This window comes from Myotis daubentonii, chromosome 9, assembly GCF_963259705.1.
Source record: "Myotis daubentonii chromosome 9, mMyoDau2.1, whole genome shotgun sequence".
NCBI classification, from domain to species: Eukaryota; Metazoa; Chordata; class Mammalia; order Chiroptera; family Vespertilionidae; genus Myotis; species Myotis daubentonii.
In genome coordinates this window covers 58,016,302-58,040,212 of record NC_081848.1, presented here as the reverse complement: position 1 = coordinate 58,040,212, position 23,911 = coordinate 58,016,302, and the positions used below count along the sequence as shown (strand labels likewise).

Here is a 23,911-nt window from a genome sequence, read left to right as displayed (position 1 = left end):
ATTCCATGATGATTTCTCTCCTCAGTACCCACTGTGGCCAAGACTGAGCACCCATTCAGACACCTATTTTTTAAGCAGTGTTGCCTTATCTGGCTCCCTGCATTCAGTGTCTCCCCAGCCAATGCTGCCTCCATGTGGCCATGACCATGACCTTCCTAACCTCCTAATCTGATAACATCCTTCCGACTTCAGATCTTCCACGAGATACTCTGTGGCCCATAGCACTGGTTTCTGTTTTGGACCATGCATCCGTATTGATAATTTTGAGGCATATACCTCCTACATGGAAATATTCAACTATTTAATAAAACATGTATACATATATTATATGAACATACCATGTACACTATAAAACTTACACAAAAATAAAAGGATGAGATGGAAATAAACATAAATAAAAGTTCTAATATTTTTCCATGTACCACTGTGTCCAATTTTTCACCTGTTGTGATGGCTGCATCCTACATGGGTACACACAGGATACAATGGAAACTCCTTAGCATGCATGCAATGCTCTTTGCCACTGGACTATCAGCTGTGTCTCCATTTTCATCTCCTACCAAACTTCTATTCCAGCAGCGTGAGTCATTTCATTCTGTACTTTTATAGATGCTGACCCCCTCTGCTGAAGATGGCCCTCCCTCACACCTCCTCTTGAAGAATGTCTCATTCTTAAAGACTCGGCTGAAACGTCACCTCCTCTGGGCAGTCTGGGCAGACTCCCATCGGCCAAATGCACTGCTCCCACCAGTGTACTCTGAACACTCTATTCAAATCCTAGGATGGGACAACTCCTATTGTGTTTCATTATCTGATTACAAGGCTATCTTCTCCTTTAAACTGTGAGCTCCTCAAGGATAGGAACTATGACTTAATCATCTCTGACTCCTTGGAACCCAGCACAGGACTCACCTACAGTAGGTTCTCAATGTTTGCTGAAAAAATGAGACAAGACTCTAGGTCTGATTCTTCATTTTGTCCCTGGTAGGGCCACAATGTGCAACCTTGCAGACTTCACACTGCATAATTCTAGCAGGTGCCATTCACCTAAATTAGCACATGCAGCCTCACTTATAAATTGCGTAGTGACTAACAGAGGGCTCAGCACATAACAGTGGCTCAATATACAGTGGAACCTCGTTTCTCAAACTTAATTGGTTCTGGAAGGCTGTTCCAAAACTGAATTATTTTTCCCATTAGAAATTATGTAAATTGCATTAATCCATTCCAGACCCCCAAATGATTCCCTGTTTTAACCTTTCTTATTTGCAGTACATGTCCATTATACTGCTTAATCTATAAATAAGCCCTTTAAAAATAAAAAGGGTGTGAAATGTAAATGAAAATTAAAAATGTACAGTAATAAATGAAAATTTAACAATAATTATAAGCAGCCACAAAAGCAAAAAAACAAAAATACACAGTACAATATCCTGAGATTTTAACAATGGTAAACTGACTCATGTTCGTGTGTCACCTGAGAGAAACATGACTGATCATACAGATATCAGCATGAAAGGGTTGTCGGGTTGAGAAGGGAATTGTTCAAGATGCGAGATGTTGGAAAAATGAGGTTCCACTGTATATGTTGGTAGAGTGAGTCCAGGTTCTCCAGAGAAATGGAACAAACAGGATATACAGAGCTATAGATAATAGGAGATTCATTATAGGTGTTGGCTCACACCATTATGGAGGCTGAGAAGTGCCACCATCTGCCATCTACAAGCTGGAGACCCAGGAAAGCAGGTGGCATACCTCAGTCCGAGTCCAAAGGTCTGGGAACCAGGGACACTAATGTTCCAGGGCAGAAAAAGATAGACATCCCAAGTCAAGAAAAGAAAGAACTTGCCCTCTCTTTGCTTCTTTGTTCTATTGAAGCCTTTAGCAGCTTAAATGATACCCACCCACTTGGTGAGGGTGGATCATTTTGCTCAGTCTACCAAATCAAATGTTAATCTCTTCTAGAAGCACACTCACAGACACACATCCCTTAGTAAAATGGAGTTGATACATAAAATTTACCTTCACAGATAGATATCCGGTGTGTGTGTGTGTGTATCTGAACTCTGAATAGCTCAAGATCAAGCCCTAGTCCAAGTCCATGCACTACAAATGATGACAATACTTATTGCTATTACCATGATGGATAATTATAACACACAATTATATAATTATCATCATAAACAATGTCACAGTACAAGGCTATGCGGCTTCAGCCTTCACAAAATGCTTTCACAATCAATATTTTACTTAACCTTTCCAACCAAGTGGTACTATTTAAGCCTTATTTAAAAGTCCTATTTGCACCATGAGAAAAATCAAGACAGAAGAATTGAGTGACTTGCCAAGGTCACCGGCTGGTAAGTGGTAGAGCCAGGATCAATCAAGATCTTCTTATCCTTAGTTCAATGTTCTTTCACTACATCACTGCCCTGGGAGTTGCCAAGAAATGGAGGTACGGAAAATGCTAGAAAAGAGGGCCATATGAGGACAGCTGACTACCACAGAAAACTTCAAACCAGGGACAATTTGCTAAGTCGCCCTAAGACCTCTCTCCTCCACATTCACATTGCATTCATTTTTCATTTTCTTTTGCTATGCTACTTCACATTGAAATCTGAGGATTTTCTTAATTAACAAGCGCCCTCTTTTAAGAACACATTTACCTCTGGGAACAGTTTGTGGCTATCAATCATTTACAAATGTGTGTAGGCTTATTCCATGAATTGCTTTCCTTCTAGCATAAGATGCATAACTGCAGCACATGAGGGGCTGTGAATTTTGTTTGGGAGAAAAGATGGGGTCGCTTAGGAACATGAGGTTACATTGGGGATGAAACAAATCCAGGTGAGACGCTACAGCGGAGTAACAGGGGAACCTGGAGATAATGCAAACAAGAGAATGGGAGCAAGGGAGCTTGGTTAAATCCTAGCTTGTTTTCAATAAGCAAGATCAGTTAAATCCTAGCTAATTCTCAAATAAGCAAGTTTTAATACAATCAACTAAAGCCCGAGGACCATTTGGTGGGACACAGAAAACAAAAAGTAAAAAGCATAAAACTCATAGGGGATATTTTTTTCATTTATTAACTGTCAAGACTGAAAAACTGTTCATCAAGACAGATTATTTTTCCTCCCGGGCACAGAGCCAGACAGCACTTACCAGCCTCTCTTGCAGTTAGGTGTGGCCAGTGAAAAAGTTCTGACTAGTGCAATGTGGCCCAGGCTGGCCCAGGATAACCTCCCTTATATCCCCTTCTATGCCCTTTCCCTGGCAACCTTGGAAGCCACATATAGCTCATGGTGAGGCAAAGAGGGGCGGAGCCTGGGTCCCTGCATGGCAGCATTGAGGAAAGCCACCTGCCAAACAGGCCCACTTATTTATTTATTTATTTATTTATTTATTTATTTATTTTTTACATTTCATTAATTTTATTATTCTTCCAAGGCTGTTTTGCTCTTTTTTTTTATTGCTTAAAGTATTACAAAGGGTATTACATATGTGTCCATTTTTTCCCCCCGCCCTAGACAGTCCCCTAGCCTCCCCTATCCCCTGGTGTCTTATGTCCATTGGTTATGCTTATATGCATGCATGCAAGTCCTTTGGTTGATCTCTTACCCCCCTACCTCCTGCACCCACCCTCCCCGGCCTTCCCGTTGCAGTTTGACAATCTGTTTGAGGCAGCTCTGCCTCTGTATCTATTATTGTTCAAAAGTTTATAATGGTCTCTATTATCCAGGAATGAGTGAGATCATGTGGTATTTTTCCTTCATTGACTGGCTTATTTCACTTAGCATAATGCTCTCCAGTTCCATCCATGCCGTTGCAAATGGTAAGAGTTCCTTCCTTTTTAGAGCAGCATAGTATTCCATCGTGTAGATGTACCACCGTTTTCTAATCCATTCATCTACTGATGGGCACTTAGGCTGTTTCCAGATCTTAGCTATGGTGAATTGTGCTGCTATGAACATAGGGGTGCATATATCCTTTCTGATTGGTGTTTCTGGTTTCTTGGGATATATTCCTAGAAGTGGGATCACAGGGTCAAATGGGAGTTCCATTTTCAGTTTTTTGAGGAAACTCCATACTGTCTTCCATAGTGGCTGCACCAGTCTGCATTCCCACCAGCAGTGCACAAGTGTTCCTTTTTCTCCACATCCTCTCCAGCACTTGTCGTTTGTTGATTTGTTGATGATAGCCAGTCTGACAGGTGTGAGATGGTACCTCATTGTTGTTTTGATTTGCATCTCTCGGATGATCAGTGACTTTGAGCATGTTTTCATATGTCTCTTGGCTTTCTGAATGTCCTCTTTTGAAAGGTGTCTATTTAGGTCCTTTGCCCATTTTTTGATTGGATTGTTTATCTTCCTTTTGTTAAGTTGTATGAGTTCCCCATAAATTTTGGAGATTAGGCCCTTATCAGATATGTCATTGGCAAATATGTTTTCCCACACAGTGGTTTTCTCGTTGTTTTGTTGATGGTTTCTTTTGCTGTGCAGAAGCTTTTTATTTTGATGTAGTCCCATTTGTTCATTTTCTCTTTCGTTTCAAGTGCCCTAGGAGCTGTATCAGTGAAGAAATTGCTTCGGCATATGTCTGAGATTTTGTTGCCTTTGGATTCTTCTAGAATTTTTATGGTTTCCTGTCGTACATTTAAGTCCTTTATCCATTTTGAGTTTATTTTTGTGTATGGTGTAAGTTGGTGGTCTAGTTTCATTTTCTTGCATATATCTGTCCAATTTTCCCAACACCATTTATTGAAGAGACTATCTTGGCTCCATTGTATGTTCTTGCCTCCTTTGTCAAATATTAATTGAGCATATTGGTTCGGGCCGATTTCTGGGCTCTCTATTCTATTCCATTGATCTATATGCCTATTTTTGTGCCAGTACCAGGCAGTTTTGAGAACAGTGGCTTTGTAATACATCTTGATATCTGGTATTGAGATCCCACCTACTTTGTTCTTTTTCAGGATTGCTGCAGCTATTTGGGGTCTTTTTTTATTCCAGATGAATTTTTGGAGAGTTCGTTCTAGATCTCTGAAGTATGCTGTTGGTATTTTAATGGGAAGTGAGTTGAATTTATAGATTGCTTTGGGTAGTATGGACATTTTAATGATGTTGATTCTACCAATCCATGAACACGGTATGTTCTTCCATCTGTTTATGTCTTCCTCTATATCTTTTTTCAACGTCCTGTAGTTTTCTGAGTAGAGGTCTTTTACCTCTTTAGTTAAGTTTATTCCTAGGTAGCTTAATTTTTTTGGTGCGATGGTAAACGGGATTGTTTTTATAATCTCTCTTTCTGAAAGTTCATTATTGGTGTATAGAAATGCCTCAGATTTCTTGGGGTTAATTTTGTATCCTGCTACATTGCCAAATTCATGTATTAAGTCTAGTAGCTTTTTGATGGAGTCTCTAGGGTTTTGTATGTATAATATCATGTTGTCTGCAAATAAGGACAGTTTTACTTCCTCTTTTCCAATTTGGATGCCTTTTATTTCTTCTTCTTGCCTAATTGCAATGGCTAACACTTCCAGTACTATGTTGAACAGGAGTGGTGAGAGGGGGCATCCCTGTCTTGTTCCTGTTCTTAGGGGAAATGGTGTTAGTTTTTGTCCGTTGAGTATGATGCTGGCTGTGAGGCCCACTCATTTAAACGTCCATATGAATTTTTCAAAAAATATTTTAAAGCTTCTATTGTGTTTAGCCCCAGAGAATTTTTTTCCCCTAAAAGCAGCTGTCCAAAACAATTTTTTTTATTGAGGTACAATTCAGATATAACATTATATTAGTTTCAGGTATATGACATGATTCAATATTTGTATATGTTGTGAGATGATCACCACAATAAGTATAGTTAATATCAATCACCACACATATTTACGAATTATTTTTCTTTTTTGTCTTGTGATAAGAACTTTAAGATCTACTTTCTTAGCAATTTCTAAATATGCAATATAGTATTGGTTACTGTACTCACCATGGTGTACATTATTACCTCCATGACTTGTTTGTTTTATACCTGTAAGTTTATATATTTTGATCCCCTTCACCCATTTTACTCTCTTCCCACTCTCCCTCTGACAACCACCAATCTGTCCTCCTTATCTTATAAGCTGTTTGTTTTGTTTGTTTTTTATATTCTACACATAAGCAAGATCATACAGTATTTGTCATTCTCTGACTTATTTTATTTAGTATAATGCCCTCAAGTTCCATCCATGTTGTTGCAAATTTCATTATTTTCATTATTTTTATGGCTGAGTAGTATTCCATTAGATATACACATAGGTTGTTTCCATATTTTGACTATTGTAATGATGTTGCAATAAACATGGGGGTGAATATATGTTTTCTACTAGTGCATTCATTTTCTTTGGATAAATACCCAGAAGTGGAATTGGGTCATATAATAACTCTAGTTTTAATTTTTTGAGGCCCTTCCATACTGGTCCAATCTACATAATCACCAATAGGACACAAGTGTTTCCTTTACTCCATATCCTTGACAACATCCGAACGCCTGTTAGAATGATAGCCATTCTAATAGGTGAGAGGTGATGCTTCATAGTGGTTTTGATTTGCATTTCACTGATGATTAGTGATGTTGAACATCTCTTCATATGCCTTTTGGCCTCTCTATGTCTTCTTTGGAAAAAAATTTATATTCATATCTTCTGCACATTTTTTAATTGGATTGTTGGTGGAGGGTTTTTGCTATTGGATGGCCAAAACAATTTTTTAAACATTGTTCTCTTCTTTCAAAAGTACAATTCTTTTGAGAGCTACAATTTCTCTGTTGCCTTTTGGTGAAGACAGTCAACCTATAGCAAGTAACAACAGTGCAGTTTGCATGGACTAAAGTGAGCAAGCAGCATTTCGGCATCCCATGGACTGGGTAGATGCTTTTGCAAAGTAGGCTTGGGAATAGAAAGGAGCAGAGAAAAGCTAGGCTCAAGAAGAAAGCTCATCTCTATCTGCTGTTGGGTGGGAGGCGGCATGTAGTTTATTGGAGGCAAAGCAAAGGCTACAGATTTCTGTCTTGGAAAACTAGGGGATGGGGAGAGAGGGGAATGACAGATAGCTGGGTATCAGATCTCTCCAGCAGTCATGCAGGCTAAATAGAGGGAATGTGTGGGGATTTTTGTAATAAAACATACCATGAGGTATTCTCTTAAGCATTCTGAATCTCTGGAAATAAATGGGAGTAGGAGCTTACAGTTAAGGTTGTACTAACATGAATAGCGAAGGAGGCTTTTGTTGCCTGTGCTGTCCAAAGCAGGACTTCAGGAGATGACACCCAGATGTGAGCATAAATCAGGTTACGCGGATCACAAGGTTCATGTGTTTTGTAAAAATGCAAAACAACTACAGTTACCTGATTAATCTTTGGATAATTAGAAGCGTAATTAAGCACAATAGCCATTTTCCCACGCATTCTCTTAATCAGGAATTTATAGTCTTGTTTCTGTGGAAGTACACTCATGCTAGCCTTTCCATCCAATAAATATCTACCCCTGAGCTATTCTGCATCTGCTTTCTCTTTGAATCTCTGACCTCTCTGCCACTTTCCCAGACACTTAACACTCACAGAGTCAGAACCTTTGTCATCATCTCCACGCCATAAAAGAAGTTATAAATCGCCTTGCTAATCAGTTGTGGTGTCTTAGACATTTCAGTAGCTTTGTTACATGAAATTATGAAATTCGTACTAATACAGGTGACTTTGTTCCACAACACAGTTCTTTAAATACAGTTTCGCTTGTGTTTTTCCTTGAATACAGCTCCAAGTGTGGTTTTCAAGGAAGAAACCACTTCCCCTTATAAATTATCATGTTTGGTACCTCACTGCCAACAATATGCTCCTGGCAGGGATGATGAAACCTGGTCCTCCCAACGAAAAACAATCTCTCCTGCTACCTGCCAATTCTCCCAAAAGATGTAGATGTGGGAAACCCACTTTCTCAAAGTGCTGGCCTCAATGAGTACACACTCTTCCAATTCCAAGAAAGATCCTCAGATACATTAATGAAGTAAGTTGATGATAATGAGGATGAGGGTAACTGCTGTGATCCACTAAACGTTTATTGAATACCATACAGTGAACTAAGTTTTTGACATGCATTTCTCATTATCACCTTAATTAGGAAATCCAATTGGCATTAACTATAAAAAAACACTAATTTACAACTTGTGATCTGCAAACTATCTATTGCCTGGTACCAGGACCACCGTGGACTATTAATGATCCGCACAATATGTACTTTTTCTAGGAATTCTTGATACTTGCTCTATAAAAAAAAACTGCTTTCAGTCATGAGCACTGAACTAAAGGTATTTTTCTGAAACCACAATGATTAACTAATTCAGACAGGTATACATAGGCGCAGGCTAAGTTATGCAAAGGTAACAGGAATGGCACTCTCCAAAATTTCAGTGATTTACACAATTTTTTTCTACTCATGCCACATGTCCATCACCAGACAGTTGTCACACTGTTCCATATCATCTTTATTCTGGAAGCCCAGCCCTGCTCTGTAGCATTGCTGGTTTCTTTAGAAAGAAAAGAGAATGAGGTGGAACCCTGTGATAGCTGTTAAAGCTTCTACTCTGAAATAGTGCATTTCATGTCCACTCACATTTCATTGGATCAAGAGGAACAATACAAATTGGAACAGGGTGGGATGGGAAGGTAGGGCCTAACACAAGTCATAAATGAGCTGAGTATTATCTTTCTTCATTTCTCTTAGCCTTAGTGTCCACACCCATAAAATGGCATTAATATGGCCAATGTTGCCACTTTCATCACAGGTTTATCAAGAGGCCAAAGAGCACACTAGCTACAAAAGGAGCTTGAAAACTTCAGAGCACTCTGCAAGTATAACATATATCATTTAAAGCTAATTGTTGTACTTTCCATGCCTGGCAGATTGCATAGTCTATATGATGTCACATTGTTCTTTATTCTTCCAAATAACTTTTTATTTCAGGAAGAAAAATGTTTATGACACTCTATTTATGTAGACTCCACATTCAAAAAAAAGAGCTTAAGTAGGCCTCAATTGCTATACTTTGCTCAGACACTACCTGTAATTTAAGCTAATGCATCTGAAACTATGTAAGACCAACCCATTGAAAATGTCTTCAGAAAGGTAAAAAGCCTCAGCATACCAGATTCATAAAACATCAAAATCCAACAAAAGCAGCTTTCAAATGGGGACCGTTCCTGTTTGAGTCACACCAGGCAAAATGAAATGACCTCCCATGAATCAGAGCTGACAAAGGGTCTTATTACCTTCTATTGATTGGCTTGGAGTTCTAATATCTTCTCTATGGCAGTTTCTACAGCAATCTCTGCAGAGAAGGAGTCCTTAACACCATCTCTCTGCTATTACCCCAGGAAGTTAAAAAATCTGAAAGCCTTTTTGCTTCCTTTTCCACCAAGAGAATGAATAGGCTTTTCAAGATGGCCTGGAGAATGTGTATAACATTTTGTTTTAATTTCCAATCTAGTCTTGTTCCTCACGGATTGTACAATATGGGTCATTTTCACTCCATTTGCTCAGAGTAAAAAAATAACTTGCATGAAGCAGTTCATAAGTATCTACTTCTCTCTAGGGCTATGGTGAGACAATGAACTCAGACCTCTGAGTCCCTGGTACCCAAGTGGTACTTGGCGACCTCTCACCTTGTCTATCAGATCATCCCAGAGGGCAGTTCTGAGGACAGAGCTGGGGAAATGGCCATAAACTAAATTTTATCATAAAAGAATGGAGTCAGCATAGCTTTTTGCCCACCCAAAGCCATTTCTACACTCTTCTTGTTGCCATAACCCAAACTGGATCAGGTAAAGAACAAAGATCATTTTGCCTCTGGGAAGGGAAAACCCTACTCCAGCTCCAGGGGGTGAACACAGTCAGCCCTAAGCAGTGGCAGTCATCTCACCCACCGTTCTCAAGCATTGGTCTAGGGGCGGAAAGGACGAAGCCCAGCTGTGAAAACAATGTTAGTGGGAGTGCTTATGGGGGACCTGCTAGGAAGGACTTTCCTTAAACATGACAAAACAGATCCTTACACAGAAAGGTTTGAAACCCTGGCCCTTCTTTCCTTACTTGTTTTGGACACTGGTGCGTGGGGCTATGATAGCAGCCATCATGCGACTATAGGAAAATAAGCCCAAAGTCCAACATGCTGAGGATGGCAGAATTGAGAGAAGGGCAATTGCTCTCAATGCTGATATTCACTCAACATGGTTCTCAGTGCCTCCCATCCAGATGCCCAGTATTTGACTCCCTGGGTTTCATTCTTCTACCATAAGTGAGCTCTAATACTTTGTCATTTCTTTTTAGGTGCTATCCTTCTCTCCATGAGCAAGCCCTCTGGAACTTGTGGGAAGTCTCCATGATAAGAGAGAAATGAGTGAATCCTAAGCACATCACACCATTACCCAAAGTGGTGATGCCCACTGGCCCATAGTCGGGCACATACACTAAGCTGAAAATGAGTATGTAAAAAAAAACACCAGTAATTAATATCTAAAATCACTCAACATAATGAATAAAATAAGGCCTCACACAGGAGAGCAGGTTTAATATCACAAATGGTTCCCAGGAGTTGGTTCTATGGAATAAAGAAATGTATCAACGAGAAGAGAATCAGAATCCCAAAAAGTATTTGCATCAGCAATTCTCTCCTGAATCCTGCCAGCTCTCAGTATTTTTCCATGGTGAATGGAGAATAGGGTGTTTACATTTTTTTAATTTTTTTAATTATATTAATTTTATGACAAAAATAGAAAATAGCATAGAGATATAAAAATATCAATGTGATGTATTGAAATTAATAGTCATCCAAAACTGACAATAAGTAGTATGTTATTAAAGGGTGGAGAAAAGGTTCATGACCAAAGGGACAACTTCATCCTTCCAAGTAGCATGTCTCCCTAATCAACTTCAAATCTATAAAGGTAAGCAAAAGGAAAAAATGGTGAAAAGGAGAGGTGGAAAAACCCATTAGCTAAACAATATTGTTAATGAGAACCAAAGCAGCAATGAAGTCTTCCAGGAGAGATGAAAAACAGAGGCACTGCCTACCACATACTAAGCCCTTACACTGATCAGACACATTTCTGAACAACTGAAAAGGTCTTTAGTCAAAGCCAAAAAGTTAAGCAGGAGTCAACCGTTTAAAATAGTAGAATGGAAAGGGATTTACCATTATTGGCACCAGTTGTCTTTACCTTGAGAATACCTGACCCACGTGAGAATCCAGCAATTTGAAAGAGAATGACCAAGACTGTGCAGCATTCATTCCATTTAAAACATCTACTTCCTGATTAGCAGATCACCAAGGCTCAATATATAGTTAGTGAAGATTACAGGAATTATTGGGTCCAACCAGGACAGAGAAACAACTTAGCCATCATTTCTCCTATTAGAGCCTCTCTGAAGTTAAGGAAGGGAGCCAGTGAGCACCTGAGAATGAATGGGCTCAGGCATTAGAGTGCTATACACATAGGCCAGGGTCAGAGCTAATCCCTGCTCCTCTGGTATATTAAAGGAGCAGGGGTGAACAATGCTCCCCATTAGCAGGGTTGAGTACTGAGCTTGGAAAGAGGGGTTCTGCTCACTAGAGTGAAAAGTGGGGTCACTGATGCTTAAGGCCCCTAACCCATAATAATGGCATCAGTCCATGTGCTAAAGTTATGTGTCTATCTATCTATCGCCTTGACTTTTAGTAGAATTTGTTAATTATTAATCCATGAATCAGTCATTAAAACACAATTGGAAACAAATGCTGACCTTGGGAAGTGAAGAAAATGGCAGTTGGGTATACACTAGTATAAAAGCATCATTCAAAAAAAGGATCCACCACATAACATTTCACTGATCTTGGAGATGACAACATATTCAAAGAAGATAACAGAAAAGGATGTGTTTGTGGTTTTGCTGATGATTGTTAAATACAGTGATAGCAGAACATGGGATGTGATATGGCCCGACTGCCTTCGTTGCTTTGCTGCGTTTCATGACCACCTTCAAAGGTCTTGCTTTCATATGTTTCTAAGCAGCCAAGAAAAAAACAGGAGAATAGATACTCTAGGTCAGTGGTCAGCAAACTGCGGCTCACGAGCCACATGCAGCTCTTTGGCCCCTTGAGTGTGGCCACGAAGTTTCAATCACACTGTACATGCACGCCCGCACATGGTATTTTGTGGAAGAGCCACACTCAAGGGGCCGCAATTTCCCTTCCACTGCCCTAGGTAATTGACAGAATTTCTTACAGGATCCTATAGGTCCAAAGTCAAGTGCTGGCTTTCCACCTTCAACCATGTCTACCAGGAACACATTTCTCACAAGTGACTTCATTACATAGCTCACTTACCTTCACAGTAGGCGGGGTCTCCCTGGACAGAGATGTAGCCATTCTTGCACTCACAAGTAGCTTTTGTATTCCAGTTTTTACACTCTGAGTTTTCACCACATTTAGGTCCTTCTGCACAGAAGTTATGACCTAGAAGAAGCACATATATTTTTACATCATAAACTAAGAGAATAAAAGACTACCAAGTAATAAATAAAGCATGAAACATCAAAGTATGGGCCCTCAAGGGGTGAAGACATTTAACTGGACAGAGGGTTGGGCCATAAGGATGGGTCTGTTAGAGACTGAGCTCTGGACTCTCACATGTTCTATCTTAGAAAGCATTTAGTTTTTGTCTGCAGTAGTTGACACATAAGAGTCTTCCTATCCCAGCAGCCTGGCCTTCGTACCTGGTCCCTCTCTGGGGCAATATGCCTCCTTTGGGAGGCTCCCTGGACCCTGGTCCATTGTGGCACTTTCAGTAGCACAGACTTCATGGACTCCCTGAGGCTGTGCACTCCTTCAAATGCCCTGTGCTCTCAGCTCAACAGTGTAATGGGCAGCCCTGTCACTGAGTGTCCATTTAGCCAGGGCTGCAGGGATTTTGATCAGATGCCATCTATTGATATGTGGAGGACCTGACCTCTACAAACCACCAGTTCCTCTACTATTTAGGTACTGAATTACATTCTCACGGAGTACCTCTTTTCCAGCCTCTTTCCCCCTCAAACACCCTGAAATCCTCTCTCTAAAATATTTCAATTACAAATTCACCTAAAATGATAAGAAAGACTAGGGGAAAAAATCATATGACTCCAAGACTCTTTGGGAAGATTTAATTGAAGGGCATAAAATCTTAAATAGCACAAATAATCTCAACTAATATCAGTCCAGGCCAGATGACAAGGCAAATGAGCAAGAATTAAAATGACAGATAAACTCACTGGGAACAGATGTTGGAAAGAACTTTTTTACCCAACACCGAAAGTTTTAAACATGCAGCAAAACCCTGCAAAGTCATTGGCGACATTGAAGATACAATTAGCGTCCATTACGAGGAAAATGAAACCCTGAGGAGTGTTTCAAGAGTTCGGGGATGGGCCAAATGATGTGTGTTTTCCCAGAGGGATCCTGAAAATGCACGGTCAAGATTGTTGGCTTTTTTTTTCCTTCCCCTTTAACTGAGAGCACCAGCAATTCCCGAGCAGTCTTTTTTGCTGGGGCTCCACAAATGCTTTTATTACTTCTTCCCAGGCAGGAGCAGAGATGTCACTGCAGTGCCTACTCCTCCCTTCCCTGCCTCCTGGCCTCCCACTGAAGCAAGCAGGCTCCTGCTATATATAGCCATTACCTCAAGGTGATGATGAGGGTAAACAAATTTCATGCTGCCTCAGGCACAAACTGTCCTGAGGCAACAAAGAAAAAAAAAACATGCAGTGATTAGGACCTGGGCCCCAGCAATTGCACAGTGGCCTCTTCCTACCAATGTCCATCACTTTGATCCTTTTTGCATGTCCTCCCTCCTAAAGGTCCTGCAGTTCTTTCCCTAGGGGCATCCTGGCTGCACCTACAGCCCACTGGGTTTAACCACCTGTTCAGCTGATTACCTTGCTCTTTCTCTAAAGGACTGGGATATTACTAGCCTTGAGCCTGACCCGAGGTGTCCAAGTCCCTAGTCAGGATGTAAGTTCTATTGATATGGTGAACATCTTAAGTCAGTCACAGCCTATTATTCTTAACTCTAAGGTCTTAGGTTTATTTCCTAAAAACAGACAAACTCAGTGGAAAGCTGTAGTCTTCACCTCTCTTCTTGATTAGTTAATTTGGGGTGGTCAAATATGAAACCACATAAGAAGATGGGCATGACTCGATAAAAAAAAAAGTTAGCTGCAAAATCAAGCCACGAGTTAGAACTTGAGGAAAACAAGTCCTATCTCAGCAAAATGGGTTCCACCATTATTCACATGTGGAGCCTATCAGCTGGTATGAAACATAATTTCATTCAAAGTCACTGACATAAAAGTAACAGAAATGTAGAATAAGAACATATCTTCATCTACATTGTCTCCTACATTTAAAGAATCAATTTGTTTAATTGTGATGATTAAAACAACTGTCATTTAAAAAAAAGTTGGAGAGCTCTCTGGATATTCTTTATATATATATAATTTCATTTTATTTTTTTGGTTAATCCTCACCTGAAGATATTTTTCCATTGATTTTTTTCTAGGGAGAATGGAAGAGAGAGGGAAAGACAGAGAGAAACATCAATGTGAGAGAAACGCATTGATCAGTTGCCTCTTGCATAAGCCCTGACCAGAGCCTGGGCTGGGGAGGAGCCTGCAGCCAAGACATGTGCCCTTGACCAGAATCGAACCCGGGACGCATTGGTCCACAGGCCGACGCTCTATACACTGAGCCAAACCGGCCAGGGCTGGATATTCTATCATCAGCCAACTGGGATCAGGAAGCAAAAAGCGCTGTGCTTCCTCAAATTCTCAATCGAAGCCTCCTCAAGTCTGGTGGCTCATCAGAGTCCTCAGGAAAATAAGCCTTGGAAAAACTTTAGTTTCCTCAGCAGGCGTAAGAAAGGCTTGGACTCTGAGGAGTAATACTCTCCTGGGGTGATTTCCCTCAAACTAATGAGCTGATATTCACAGTAAGACAGAGAGATGATAAATATGCTAATTGAAGGGCCTCCCAGGCAAGTATTGAAAGAAGCTACAGCCACTTCATTTCCCATAACCAATAATATCAGAGTGGCAGGAACCAGCCAGCGGAAAACATACACCGTGCTCATCCCTGAACCCTGCTTTCCAGGCCATCGGCGTCCCGCCTCCCTGCTCCCCTGCTGCCTGCCAGTCAGGGCTCAATCTCAATCCACAAAGCAAGCGGTGCAGCCTTCCCCATATGAGGGACAAAAATTACTTTACATAGAAATTGAGTGTTTCTCACCTTTTCATTACATTCTGTTTTAGAGTGGGGAGGAAAGGGGGGAGAAGCACTGAATAATTCCCTTAGCTGAGGCACACTGGGCTTTCCAAGGCTCCTCAGAATAGTAATTGTCCAACCCCTCCTCTTCTGGCCAGACTCGCCTCAGAAAATATGAACAGGGAGAAAAGGGTAAAAGACGACCAGAAGTCAAAGGGGAGAAAACATCTCCCACAATATTGTGAGAGACTATTATGTTTTCTGTAAAGATGCCCTGGGAAATAAGTTGGAATGAAGAGATGTGGAGTAAAATTCACAGAGAGCATAGTTGGAGACAATAGGTCTGTGAGCTCATCCGGATTGATTTTTTGTTAATCGTCATATAAATTTTATGTTTTCATGAGAAAAAGAATCCCCTGCTGCCCAGATACACATGCCTTTCGCTTTCTGATTGTCCAATGTGCAAAGCAAGCCCCAGCAGGTGGGCAGGCGGGCGGGATGTCCTGGGCTCCTCTCTGCCATGGGTCAACACGGAGAACGGAGGTAATGACAGGGAATGCTCCTGAAAAGCCCCAGTCAAAAATGTGCCTTCTTCACTCCAGTGTCTGAATTCTGGGATGGGAGGAGGAACCCAAGAGGACCCATGTACTTCAATAGTTCTAATTCAACCCACTCCCTAAAAGAGGTACACTCCACCATATGTTTTCTGAAGACATGCTCTGATTCCTGTCAAAATGTACATAAGTAACTCTCTCTAATACGCACCCCTCCAAAAAACCAGCAGCGGCCACAAAAAGAGCTGGTAGCTTCCTGGCTGAGAAGGAAGGAAAAAGAAGAAAATCCTCAATGTCATAGATTAACCCTGGCTATGATCTCATCTCTGAAGCCCTATGCCTGCCTCCCACGTTCCCTCAAGCTGAGTCAGGTTCAGTGAAAGCCGCCACGTCGCCAGCAAGGAGAGCCTTGCATGAGTCTGGTGTTTAATGAAATGTCGTGTCTCTCAGCATCTTCATTGGTGAAGAAGCACATGCACTCATAGAAGTGCTAGCAGAAGCAGGAACACCTGGTCCATTGTGAATGGGTCAGAGCAATGAAAGTCCTCTTGCATTTCTGTGGGATAATCAATGATTCTGCTCTAATGAAACCATACATCAGAAAAGATTTAAATAAACTGAGTCCCACTTGGCACTTCAACAAATAGCAGCTGATGGATTTTGCATTAAACTGCAAGACCTCCCTAGCAACCCTATCAGTTCCCAATAAATGCATCCCTCAGAAAATTCCATCAATTGCAAGGTCTTTCTAAAGCATCCTAGTGGCAAATACGCTAGTAACCTTGAAAGCAGAGAAATAAGGGAAGATGCTCTGAGGGCATGGTTATCATTTCCTTGATTCTAAGAGCTATTCATGCCTATCAACATCCCAAGATATCCCAGGAATGTTTCCAAAATACTGCTCTCATGACCAACCACAGAGAGAAAGTGCAGCCTCAGCTGAAAACACTCCACGATCAAATACAACATTTTTATGTGTCAGAAGGTGCTAGCGGAGGGGCCAGCACATTGTGGGCTGCCACCTGGATTTTAAATAAATTTGTACTGGAACATAGCCACTCTCCTTTATTCATTTACCTATTGGCTGTGCTGCTTTTGTAATACAACAGCAGAGGTAAGTAGATGCAATTAAAAAAATAAATAAATAAATAAAAACCTTCTGGTCCTGCAAAACCTAGAATATTTACTTTGTGGCCCTTTACAGGAAATACTATATGCCAATGCTGTACTGAAGAAAATATTTTTAAAAAGTAAAATATAAAGTTAAATGAGCTAACCTGCTATGCTGCTGATTTTTCTTAACTATAGGGATCTAGCTCCCTGACTATTTGAGGATGTGGTACAGGATTTGTAGTGGGTAGGCTTTTGAAACAATAGCTGCCAGTTTAACTGGGTTTGTTTTTTAAGGTTTCAATTAAATTTAAGGTTCTCCTATCCTCCTAATTAGACCTCCTCATGTAATTCTGCCTGGGTGAGAAGTTTCAGAGAGGAAGTGATATTTGAGCAGGGGTTTGATATATAAGAGTAAATTTTGGAAAGAAGGTAATTTCAAGAAGAGAAGGCAAACCAATTTCTCCCCAAGAATTAATTAGCAATTAGGTATTACTTACCTGAACTGTTTCTCCTTACAGGAAATATAAATGTTATATGTAAATCCATGAGTAAGGATTTACTGTAAGTCATCCTCTGTTGGATATGGGAATTGACCCATGGAAAGGGCTGAAAAAAAATGCTTCCAATCTCAGTCATGAGAAATGTCTATAATAATAAAAGCGTGATATGCTAATTAGACCAGACATCCTTCCGGACGAAGCTGGGGCTGTGAGGGAAGCCCGGGTCCCGGGTGCCTGCCTGCAGCCAGAAGTCCAGGTCCCGGGTGCCAGAGGGAAGCCGGTGCCGGCAGCCCAGGGGAAGGAAGGCCTACTCTTGCACGAATTTCATGCATCGGGTCTCTAGTGTAATAATAATGATGATGATGGTCATTATTGCAGGATCATTATCATTATCATAGGAATTACTGTGTATTGAAGACTTATCACATGCTAGGCACGATGCTAGATGCTTATGCCTTATCGCATTTAATCCTCACAATAGTCCTAAGAAGGAGATGCTGCCATTATCCTCACTTTACAATTAAAAAGACTAGGACTGAGAAAGGTCATTAGGATATGTTTCTAAGTAGCAGAGCAGACTTTCAGCACTTGTGCTATTATCATCACACAATTCACTCAACCCTGATGTCCCCAAAGCTACTTGTGCCCTCAGCCCAGGCCCAGGCCCGCCACCAAGCCCTCTTACCTCGACAAACACTACAGCACTGACTCTCTGGGAGAATGTGATCCTTCTCTGAGCAGTTCAAAGGAGGGCATGCTTCTGTAATTTTCACTAAAACTCCACCCTGGAAGTCAAATAATAGGGAAACAAAACTGTTCATTATGTTTAACAGCCTGCAGTGATAACCAGCTACCATAATTAACAGTACTCCCAAGAATTCCACAATCATGACAAAGTCTCAAATTAAACTGATGAATTTCCTGGAGGGGAAGATACAGGTCCCTTTCTATGCCAAAAGAGCCTCAATTACAACAAACATTTTTGAGTCTAGTCTCTGTCACAGAAGGTCACTGAAGATGGTGTGCTGAGAAATTGTAACAATCAACTATTGGGCAAGTGGGGAAGCCCTCATTTGTAGTATTTGCTGATTTCTGTGGTGCAAATACCCTGATGGTGGCAGATTTTGAACTACCAACCTGATATCACTGAACACACAGGGGGAAGGAATGTACAATGAGCTCACACGAGCTTCTATGAGCCATTTCAGTTATCTACCACATCACTGTGGACCCAAAGATAAACAAGACATCTTCCTTGCCCTTGATCAGCTCACAGTTTGAGAGAAAAATAAAAATTAAAAAAACACCTTAATCCAGAAACCATAATACATTACAGTAAGTCCTTAAAAATGTGATCTAATTAAGGTTTGATAATGTGCCATGGGAGAATAATTAATTCTGACCAGGTGTGGAGAAATTATGAAGATGCCACATTCCAGGGAACTTGAATAATAGAATAAAAAAAAGGAAGAAAATACTTTCCCAGCAGAAGAAACAGAGGAAGAGGCAAGGTATACAGGTAAGAAAGAACTGAAGAGGGTTGTTGAGATGAGTGCTAGATTTTTCCCTAGCTATAAATAAAATCACAATAAAATTTGAAATATTCAGCAGGTGAATCTTTATGACCTCACTTCAACAAAGGTAGGTATTATGAGTACCTGTATTTAGATTTGCTCTGAAGTTTAAGAATTAGTCCATTAATTATTACAAAAAAGGGTTTGAGAGTCCCTTTTTTTAAATGTTCGGTTTTTCTTTCTTCTGTTTTATAAGTATAGCATATTCTCACTTGTATTTTATTTTATTTTCACTTACAGTTGACATTTAATATTATTTTGTATTAGTTTCAGGTGTACAGCATAGTTGTTAGATAATCATATACTTTACTCTGTTCCATTCTTAAGAGGATGTTTAACTCAACCAAAAAGCAAGCTCAAGAAAGAGTCTCATTTAAGGCCAACAAATATGAGAGAACAGGACAGAGCTAGGAGCCAAGAGGGATGAGGAAGACAGTGAGTTTTCCATCTCCAGAGACTCTATCATCCCACTGGCCCCACCATTCACTGGTTGGGCAGGAACTCCCATTCATCATGCACATCCATTCTTAGTAAGAACATAAACATAACTTTAAATGTCAAATATAAATTTAATTTCCAACTATTCATCATAAAAATAATTTGCAAAATGGCTTCTTGGCCTTTCATATCATCCTCAGCCCAGACAGTTCAGCCTCTAGCTTTCCTTGGGTGTCTTTTCTTTCTCCCCCTTTGTTCTTTACACTTGACCTGCCCAAAGGCAGCTAGATCTCTTATCACAGGCCCTAAGATCTGAGAACTGATTCTGCTAATCACCCTCAGTTCACCTTTTCAGCTACATTCTATTGTGTCTCAAACTAGGCCAAGCCGGGTGGCACGCAGCCTCAAGAGTTAGCACCAGTCTTAAGGCTAGTGTGCCTAGCAGATGTACCTTCCTTTCTGCAACAGGGAATCAAACCAGTTATTACAAACCACAGGAAATGAGTGACCATACTATTAGGAGCACAAGCTAAGTGCAAAGGAAAACACAATGCTTAATTATTTACCACTATGGCTTCTACTTTATACACACACACACACACACACACACACACACACACACACACACACACACATATATATATATATATATATATATATGAAAGGCTAAGTGACTGTCCGACCATCCGACTGGTAGCTATGATGTGCAATGACCACCAGGGGGCAGATGCTCAATGCAGGAACTGCCAAGCTACAGTGAATTGGCAGCTGCAGGTCTCGGGTGATGCACCCCAGAACCAGAGAGGAGGGAGCCCAATTCTGGGGTGCATCACCTGAGAACCACCCTCTCACAATCTGGGAGCCCTTGGGGCTGGCCAGAGAGGGACTGCAGGAGGTTGGCTCCAGGGTGTATCTGGCCCCTCTTGCCCAGTCCCATCCCACCTGCCACCTTCTAATTAATTTCCTTTCAATGTGCACAAATCTGTGCACTGGGGCATTAGTATTAATATATTTATTCATTTCCTACTGCCTCTTTACATAAGTAACAGGAGTGGACACTGTGGGACCTCTTTAATCAGTTCTGGGTGCTCATCCCCCAGCTTCTGCATGCTTCGCTGCTCCTGGCTCATCCCTGCCGCCCTCAGAAGGTTGCCCCTGCAGAGAGCCAGAGTTGCCTATAAGTTCTACATCTCCCACTTCCAAGGCCCAAAGACAGTGAGTAACAAGCATGGGAGGCTCTTTACCCAGAGGAGAAACAGTAGCTGGAGTATAATCCCGTTACCTCAAGGGATCAGGGACTGTCTGCCCTTTCACCTAAACTCCCCCCATGCTCAGTTTCTTGCCCTTCCCTCTCATGCGTCCCCCACCCTCTTGCACTGGTTCTCCTGGGAGCTACCATAATGAATCACTTGTATTGAAATCCTTAGTTTAGGGTCTGTTTCTGGGAGAACCCAAACTAGGATGCTAAGATAAATGTCACTCTTACTATCAAAAATAAACTACTAAAAGAGATCATCTCGAGGTAGTGAGGTTCTGGAGTAATTTCCATTTTCTTCCTTATACTTTTCCCTCTATACTGCCAATTTCATATCTTGTGTATATATCTGCTCTTGTAAAAAGAAATATTAAAAATGCTACAGGAGACTTTTTCAAATAATCACTAGGAAAGGTTCTTTTAAGATAAAAAGGGCTTGCTTTGCTGATTAAATCAGTCAACAATTGTAATCAACCTTTAACATATTTGATGAGTAAGATCATTCCAAATGTTTAAATAGAGACAAACCCCTTTGCCTGAATTGGAAAATAATTTCAACTGTGATTACAGTCACATAAGTGCCTCCAAATCCATTTAGGCCAGCCACACAATTAGGCACAAACCTTTTTAAACTTTATTTTCAAAACTACCTCTAGCAAAGAAGTAACTCATGATTAACATTTTTTTAATCCTGCTGATTACAGTATGTTATATTCTGACTCTTGGAGCTCTACACTGCTGGGAAAATATGATTCTTCCACTTCTTTCTAACTTAGAGCAACCATCTCCATGTCGTTGGTCAAATCTAAACACTTCCAAGTTGCTGATCGCTGTGCTTCAACCTGAAGTTCTAATAACATAAAATTCACATCTTTAAGTAAAACAATTTGTTGCTGGCCTAAACAAATATTGCAGGGTAACAATAATTGAACAAAATTGAGCAAGACAGCTAGAAGATATTATTCATATTGATTTTTTTAAAATATATTGCCCTAACTGGTTTGGCTCAGTGGATAGAACTTCAGCCTAAGGACTGGAGGGTCCTGGGTTTAATTCCGGTCAAGGCACATGCCCAAGTTGCAGGCTCATCCACAGTAGGGGGCATGCAGGAAACAGCCGATCAATGATTCTCTCTCATCATTGATGTTTCTCTCTCTCTCTCTCTCTCTCTCTCTCTCTCTCTCTCTCTCTCTCCTCTCTCTCTCTCTCTCTCTCTCTCTCTCTCTCTCTCTCTCTCTCTCTCTCTCTCTCTTCTTCCCTCCCTCCCTCCCCCCTTCCTCGAAAAACTTGGTGAAAATATTTGAAACAAGGGTTGTTTTTCTTTGTTTATTTTTCTGTTTTACTGGTGTTGCTAAAGCTTTAAAATGAATCCAGGAAACTGGAAATGGCTGGATTTCCAGGCAGCCTCTTGTCAACTGGGGATATATATGTGTTTGAACCACAGAACACAGAAAATTATCTGAGTAATTATTTGCTCGATTCTCCTAAGGATAGCACTTGTGTAGTACAATGCCTAGGAGAGAAGTTAATTCATTACATACAACAGGTGCCATAGGGCATTAGGGCTTCTATCTTGAGAAAGGCTGCCAAGGAAAGACCTGAGGCCCTCTGCTCCTATACCCATCACCCTCTCTCCCTGCTGCCAACATCTATTAAATGTGTCCCCAGGTGCTCCTGTGCCCTTTTATAATGCTACCCCTTTATCAAGGCAATCAATGAGCCATTCATTGCCTGACCAATCTGGTCTTAGACGGATTAAAAAGTGATAATTCAATCATTCTGAACTTACTCTTCGAAAATTCAGAAATGAGAATTATTTCCAAGTAAGTCTAACACCATGAGAAGTGGCAGAGGAGAGGCTAAGAGCCAGATGACATAGGTTCAGATCCCAGCCAGTTCGCTGACTCCCTCTGTGACTTTGATCTCTTGTGACTCACTTTCCTCATCTGTAAAATGGATATACAAATAGGACCTACCTCATAGTGTTATTATGATCTTTATATGAGGTAAGATGTTTAAAATGTTTTAGTGTCTAGAAAATACTAAGTGATTGAAAATTTTAATTGTTGTCAATAACCCTTCTCTTTATACACAAAGTAAACATTTAGTAAATAACTGTAGAAATGCAATAAATTAATGACTCTTTAAAGAGGATGAAATTATTCACAGACACAACACACACACACACACACACACACACACACACACACACACACCACTTGTGCAAAGACAGTAAGTAATGTCTGTCCCAACTTCTTTCTAAATTGTAAAAATATATCAACAACAACAAACAGTAAAAGGTGAACCAAAGACTATAGGGCACCTACAATCTGCCAACAGCACTGGTAAATGCTATTCCAATCATCTGGCATTTGAATTCAGGTCCATATCTTCTAGAGGTCTCCAATGGTGTCTGCCTTGATCCCCTCTGATAATAACAGGGATCAAGTCATAATTGTCACCCCACTGTTTCTGCTCAAAAAGTAAAAGGGGTTGCTAGTTGTAAGCAACAGATACATGGCAGACACTGAGGTCATCAGGAGAGTGGGCAAAATTGCCTTTAGTCATCCCAGATGTAGAAGAAAAAGTAAGCATTTTAGAATCCAAATAATTTCCCCTTCCTTAGAAGGGAAACAATTTACAGAGAACATGACATGTGTCTTACAGTCAGGGGGGACATGTGTGGTCATGTGGGATACCAAGAACAGCTCACAGTTATTGAGGACTTACTTTGTGCCAAGCACTCTGCCAAGTTCTCCACATGGTTTATCTCATTTAATCGCCACTATGTGGTAATATGCCGGCCCCACGTGGGAGACCACCCTCCAGCTCCCTCACTCCCAGGCCTGGTAACTGGCCCTGTTGATGGAAAGACCACAGAGCCCTGCGGTCACACCATCCCTGCCTCTGCCACAGCCTCAGGAGCCCCTGCCCACACCACCTCCGGCCGCAGACCACTGCACCTGCATTTCCACCAGACTGTCTGGACCCATGGAAACTCTGGCATTCCCAGTAGCAGCCAAGAAAGAGCCGCTACAGGGAAGTTCAAAGTCGTTAACCCCTGGGATCAATTCTGACCGATGAGAGACAGGAAACTGGAAAAAGCCTTTCCTCCATCCGAGTCCCCCATAAAGAACTGAATTCAAGCTTCTTGTGAGAATTCTGCAGGTCTCTAATGCCT

The 23,911-nt window shown here is 40.9% G+C and overlaps 1 protein-coding gene across 2 annotated transcripts in view; it reads right to left on the bottom strand.

Moving 5' to 3' along the window:
- Positions 1–23,911, bottom strand: part of NELL1 (neural EGFL like 1) — a 705,206-nt gene that overhangs the window by 511,557 nt on the left and 169,738 nt on the right. For both annotated transcript variants that reach the window (XM_059709145.1, XM_059709146.1), the window contains exons 11-12: positions 18,149–18,248; positions 12,387–12,515 (exon numbers count right to left, since the gene is read on the bottom strand). In XM_059709145.1, coding sequence (XP_059565128.1) covers positions 12,387–12,515; positions 18,149–18,248 — 229 coding nt within the window. The remainder of the gene's footprint in view (positions 1–12,386; positions 12,516–18,148; positions 18,249–23,911) is intronic.